We start from the raw sequence: 6,175 nt of genomic DNA on the forward strand, positions 1-6,175 counted from the left end.
ACATGAGATAAACATTTTTATGTTTATGCAAAAGGTACCGAGCAGATGAGTTAACATCAAACAAGGAATCCTCCGGTCGATGTCCTATACAGAACACTAAAAGGAGAGTTTCCTCATTAGTTTACAAAGGGGGGGGGGGAGGAGAAATAACCTCTACTGTCCATTCCTCATGGAAGATCTGTAACTTTGAAACCAGCTCCTACCAAACCACTGATCTCGGAGGTGGCCAATTTGAGCAGTTCTGACAAAAAGTGTTTGGAGGCGGTCAGACCTCTCTCCTTCCCAGATCTCCTACTCCTGAAAATTCCCAGAGATAACTGGTTTTCCAGTGGTACACTTCTCCCCAATCAGTTCCTTCTCTCTGAAAACGAGAAAGTATGTAAATTAACCCTGTTTTCACTGAGCAAAGTATTTTCTTTCCATGTACATAACGTTAGCATCCTTGAAGGGCTGCGGTAGGCCTGCGTTTGTACCTTCTTCCTAAAGTTTCCTTACTCCTTTAATAGCGGGAATGAGAAAGCCCCAAAGCGTGATTGGGGGGAGGGGGAAAAGGGATGACTACAGGGATATTAACTTTGCCTTTGTGGCATTTTTGTGACTTTCGGAGAGAATTCCAATCCTTTCCCTTGTTAAGAGGGATCCTAAAAGGTGAGAGACCTTGGTCACTTCTCTAAGATGCCCTGAGGGCTTTATCTGGCCTGTTGACTTTAGCCCCTAGGAGTTCAGAAACTGCCTGGTTTAGGCTAGCTTTCGCCCTCGAATGAGTGTGTGTATAGGGGGGAGGGGTGCGCGGGAGGCCGGATCGGAGTGGGGGGAGGGGGGGACATCCTGAGATTGTGTTTGGCCACATAAAAAGTGACAGTGACCCAGGATCGGGCGTGAGCCAGGTGTAAACGAGATAGGGAAACTCGATCCTTCCCTTTGAACAAAATGAACTTAATTCATGTCGATATGTCCACCGAGATCACTTTGGGAGTTGGTGGTCCCCGGGCCTGCTTCCAGCGTCATCTTTCATCAACAGGAACAGAGGAAAAAGCAGTAAATGGATGCATTCCTCCTTATGAAATACCATAAACAATGACGATTTAGAGACTTAAGTAAACCTAGCAAATATCAACTTCGAGATAAGAGTGGACGTGGTGGGTGTGGTCAGTGTGGTCACTCCCCAGTTCAGTCCCATTTTCCTCGGTTATTTTTTAGAGAACAGTTTCCCTTTATAACCCTGCCTTTACCCCACTTCCCCCGGCTTTGGAGAAGTAGGAGGTGTTGTCCCTGAAATGTTTTCAGGCCCCCAAATCCCAATACTGCGAGCCCCACCCCCATCCTTTTAGTTCTCTTCTTTGAAATATCAAAGGAAACCCATCCCCCCAGGCCCGAGCCCAGGACTCCTAAGTACCCAGCCTGGAGAGGAACTCACAGGGGTTTATGGCCGGGGCTATAAAAAGCAAATCCCACCTCCTCTTGAAAGCACCCTCCGCCCCGCAACCCACCATAAAATCGAGAGGGGGGCTGGGGAAGAGATACAACACCTTCCAACCCTGCTCCCCTCCCCCTTCAGGGCCCTGACCCTTGGGGGCAGCGGTGGCCATCTCGGGGGTCCGGGCAAGTGGGGGGAAGGGGATAGAGAAAGGGAGAGAGATGGGGGATGGGTGTTCAGAGACAGTAGCCAGGAACTGAGGTAGAGACACCGAGACAGAAGGAGGGAGGGCCAAAGAGCCTGAGACAGATGGACAGAGGCACATGCAGGAGATGCGCGGAGAGGCCAAGCCATTCAAAGAGCCGGCCGAGACTCCAGGCCAGACAGAGCGCCGCGGCCCGCCGGCCTGCGCCCAGCAGGGGGCTCGGCATCCCTGCGGCGCGGAGCCGAAAGGCTGGGAGCGGTGAGGAACCCGGCGGCCCGCGGGAGTCCCGGGCGGCTCAGCGCCCTAATCCCCGTAGCAGCGCCGGCTTTCTCATGCAAAGCAGCGGCGGGGGCGGGGCGGGGCGGGCGGCCGGGGGGCGGGCTCTGCCACCACTTGGCCCTTTCCCCCCCCCCTTTCCCTGTTTGAGCGTCTCCTTATTCCGGGACGCAACCCCCTAAACAGCTGCTCCCAGCCCTGGCCAGAGGAGGAGGAGGAGAAGCAGCAGTAGCAGCCTCAGCTGCGGCGGAGAGGAGAGAGGAGGCGAACGTGGGGCGCAGGCGGCGCACAGCCGGGCTACGAAGGACAGTGGGGTCATCCGGAGCCTGGGGCAGCTCTCCCTCGTCCTCTGCCCCCGGCCAGCAGTGGAATCTACACGGCTACCAGCCCTGCCTGCACCTGGGCGCGCGCGCTGCGCGGAGACAAGGACCGAAAGAATACCAGACGGCGGGCCAGGAAAGTTTGCTGCGCCTGTGAGTCGGTGGCGGCGCCGCCGGAGCTAGCCCGGCTTTCCCCTCTTTGCCGAACCGCATTGTTTGCAAACTTTGTTTTCGCTTGCCAGTTGGCCTGCTTGTCCGCCGCCCCCCCTCACCTCCCCTCCCCTCCCCTCCCTTCCCCTCCACTCCCTCCCTCTCCCCCCTCCCCCAGCCCAACCCGGGCAAACTCTGAGTACGCTTCGGGCAGACGCGGCAGAGGCAACTCTCGGGGCTCTGCTCCCCGCTGCGCGGGCGGACAGCTCGCTTGCCCTGCCTCAGGCGGGCATGGGCTGCGGCCGGGGTTGGGGCAGGAGCCGAGGGGTGCAGCGGGCATCTGCTGCAGCCCGGCTCCGGGCGTTCAGGCTCTGATGCGGCGCGGCAGGCGGAGTGCCTGAGCCGGCCCGGACGGGGCTCCGCGGTCCGAAGTGTAGCCTCGTTGGACCGGCGGGCTCCAGTGCCGCTGCCTCTGCCGCTGTTCCTCACCCTCCGCCCGGGACCCAACGCCGCCATGAGCAGCCTGGGTTCCCGCCTCTGGCTTGTGCTGCAGGTGGTGGGGGCGTGCGCGGCTATCAGTTCCATGGACATCGACCGGCCAGGCGAGGGCAAGTGTCAGCCCATCGAGATTCCCATGTGTAAAGACATCGGCTACAACATGACCCGCATGCCCAACCTCATGGGCCATGAGAACCAGCGTGAAGCAGCCATCCAGCTACATGAGTTCGCCCCGTTGGTGGAGTACGGCTGCCACGGCCACCTCCGCTTCTTCCTGTGCTCCCTCTATGCGCCCATGTGCACCGAGCAAGTCTCCACCCCCATCCCCGCCTGCCGGGTCATGTGCGAGCAGGCCCGGCTCAAGTGCTCCCCCATTATGGAACAGTTCAACTTCAAGTGGCCTGACTCGTTGGACTGCAGCAAGCTACCCAACAAGAACGATCCCAATTATCTGTGCATGGAGGCCCCCAACAACGGCTCGGACGAGCCGGCTCGAGCTTCCAGCATGTTCCCGCCGCTCTTCCGGCCCCAGCGCCCCCCCAGCCCCCCAGAGCAGCAGCAGCCTAAGGACAGCCCGGGCCGCTCGGGCTGCAGCAACCCGGGCAAGTTCCACCACGTGGAGAAGAGCTCGTCCTGCGCGCCGCTCTGCACGCCAGGAGTGGACGTGTACTGGAGCCGGGCGGACAAGAGGTTCGCCGTGGTGTGGCTGGCCATCTGGGCGGTGCTCTGCTTTTTCTCCAGCGCCTTCACAGTGCTCACCTTCCTCATCGACCCTCCCCGCTTCAGGTACCCAGAACGCCCCATCATCTTCCTGTCTATGTGCTACTGCGTCTACTCCGTGGGCTACATCATCCGCCTGTTCGCCGGGGCGGAGAGCATCGCCTGCGACAGGGACAGCGGCCAGCTCTACGTCATCCAGGAAGGCTTGGAGAGCACGGGCTGCACCATCGTCTTCTTAGTCCTCTACTACTTCGGCATGGCCAGCTCACTCTGGTGGGTCATCCTCACGCTCACCTGGTTCCTGGCCGCAGGGAAAAAGTGGGGCCACGAGGCCATAGAGGCCAACAGTAGCTACTTCCACCTTGCTGCCTGGGCCATCCCTGCAGTCAAGACCATCATGATCCTGGTGATGAGGAGGGTGGCCGGAGACGAGCTGACTGGAGTGTGCTACGTGGGAAGCATGGACGTGAATGCGCTCACCGGCTTTGTCCTGGTCCCCTTGGCCTGTTACCTCATCATAGGCACCTCCTTCATCCTCTCGGGCTTCGTGGCCCTTTTCCACATCCGGAGGGTGATGAAAACAGGGGGTGAGAACACAGACAAACTGGAGAAGCTCATGGTCCGCATCGGGGTCTTCTCCGTGCTGTACACGGTGCCGGCCACCTGCGTGATCGCCTGCTATTTCTACGAGCGCCTCAACATGGATTACTGGAAGGTGCTGGCAGCCCAGCACAAATGCAGGGTCAACAACCAGACTAAGGCCCCGGACTGCTTGATGAGCAGCTCGATCCCTGCCGTGGAGATCTTCATGGTCAAAATGTTCATGCTGCTGGTGGTGGGCATTACCAGCGGTGTGTGGATCTGGACTTCTAAGACGCTTCAGTCTTGGCAGAACGTGTGCAGCCGGAGCCTGAAGAAGAGGAGCAGGAGGAAACCCACCACCGTGATCACGGCCAGTGGGATCTACAAAAAAGCCCAGCACCCCCAGAAAGGCCATCATGGGAAGTACGAAGCAGCCATACAACCACCCACCTGCGTGTGAAAGGGGGGGGGGGGGGCTGTCGGGACTTGAGGGTACTAAACAGCTAAAGAAAGCTGTTTCCCACCGAAAAAAGACCTGTACAGGCCTCCAAGGAAAGGGCGAGGGAACTAAACCCTGGGGCTTTTCTCAGACAGTGGCGGGGAGGGGGGGGGAGAGGATTTTTAAGTTTAAAAAAAAAAAAAAGATTATTACCCTGAAATTCAGGATGTTGCCATACACTTCAAGTTAAATGTACTTAAGAGTTTAATGGAAAACAAATATTGTCAGTTTAATGGCCTCTTCAGTTACCGATTGGAAGTAGCTTGTGGAGGGAATATATATGTTATAGATACATATTATATAGGTGTATACATATATACATATATGTATATATAATACACATCTGGATCGAATCTGAGTGGGCTTTCCCTATACCTTGGCCAATAGTAAAGAAAGAGAAAACTTCTGAGGATAGCAAAGAAACGTGTCCCAGGTCCCCTCCTGTGCCTCCCCCAACTCCCCCCAACTTCTTTTCTCGGTAAGCAAAAGTCACCATTACAGAGCCCCTCCCTCAGGTCATGCCCCTCACCATGTGAGAAAGGAACTTCAGTAGCAACTTAAGCAAAGAAATCCCCTTTTAAACAACTCTCTACAGACTAGAAAGAATTAAAAAAAAAAAATAGATAGGGGTCCACAGCCTCCGCAAAACTTTTTCGCTCAAACTCCAACCCTCCGCCCAGAAAAACCCCAAACACACCGGCAAACTTCTGGGCCACATACACACGCAAACTATGTGCAATACATTTTTTTTTTCTCCCACCATGAAATAAGAAAAAAGAAACAAGTATTTTGCTGTACATAAAGACCACAAAAGAAACCTCTTAACAAAAGGACTGAGAGGTCTGGCCCTCCGAAACCCTTTAGCGTTACATTTTGTGGCTTTTTAATGGAAATCAAGCCAATGTTATACAAGTTTGGACTGATTTGTGGAAAAAAAGGGAGAGGAGAGAGAGGGATCATTCAAAGGTACCCAAAGGGCTTATTGACTCTTTCCATTGTTAAACAAATTCTTGCCATGAATAGATACCGAGCACTTGTGGTGCAAAGGGAAAATTTTGTATATTGTGATGCTTTCGCTGTGCTGGAAAAGCCCAGTTTCTTAGTTGTATATATTTGTAACATATGATTATTTTTCATGCTCCACTATTTTATTAAAAAAAAAAATAAAATATGTTCTTTAGTTTGCTGATACTCCCTTGTGGTGGCCACTTTCCCTTTCCCAGGCTGGAGTGGAGGGGCTCAAAAGCAACTTTGTTCTTGGCCATTGACTTGGCAGGCACAGGGGAGGCTGTTTCCCTGGTCGTAGACATGGGCTGATCGCCCTTTCTAGCTAAGGAGAGTTGTGGATTACAAGGGCCGTGGAATAATGGAACTTGCAGGTTACATAAGAATGACATGTGGCCAGCACAGAGAGTTAGGGGATTGTTCCTGGGGAATCTTGGCAACAGAACATGAGAGGTCGGTTGTAGGGACAATTCATGCAAAGGGAGCCTTGTTTACTGAGCACA

The 6,175-nt window shown here is 54.8% G+C and overlaps 1 protein-coding gene across 1 annotated transcript; it reads left to right on the forward strand.

Annotated features, from left to right (window-relative positions):
• The first annotated feature begins 2,031 nt into the window (after nucleotides 1-2,031).
• LOC138165563 (frizzled-10) lies at nucleotides 2,032-5,858 on the forward strand. Its single transcript, XM_069094167.1, has one exon. It carries the CDS (start codon nucleotides 2,883-2,885, stop codon nucleotides 4,626-4,628), a length of 1,746 nt encoding a protein of 581 aa, XP_068950268.1. The 5' UTR covers nucleotides 2,032-2,882; the 3' UTR covers nucleotides 4,629-5,858.
• Nucleotides 5,859-6,175: the final 317 nt, after the last annotated feature.

The sequence above is a fragment of the Petaurus breviceps genome, unplaced genomic scaffold (assembly GCF_028583685.1).
Source record: "Petaurus breviceps papuanus isolate PSGF00001 unplaced genomic scaffold, PetGlider_PUasm1.0 100, whole genome shotgun sequence".
In the NCBI taxonomy this organism is placed as follows: domain Eukaryota; kingdom Metazoa; phylum Chordata; class Mammalia; order Diprotodontia; family Petauridae; genus Petaurus; species Petaurus breviceps.

Excerpts from the sequence above, each read along its gene's own strand:
- LOC138165563 (XM_069094167.1), top strand. The coding sequence starts at position 2,883 with ATGAGCAGCCTGGGTTCCCGCCTCTGGCTTGTGCTGCAGGTGGTGGGG.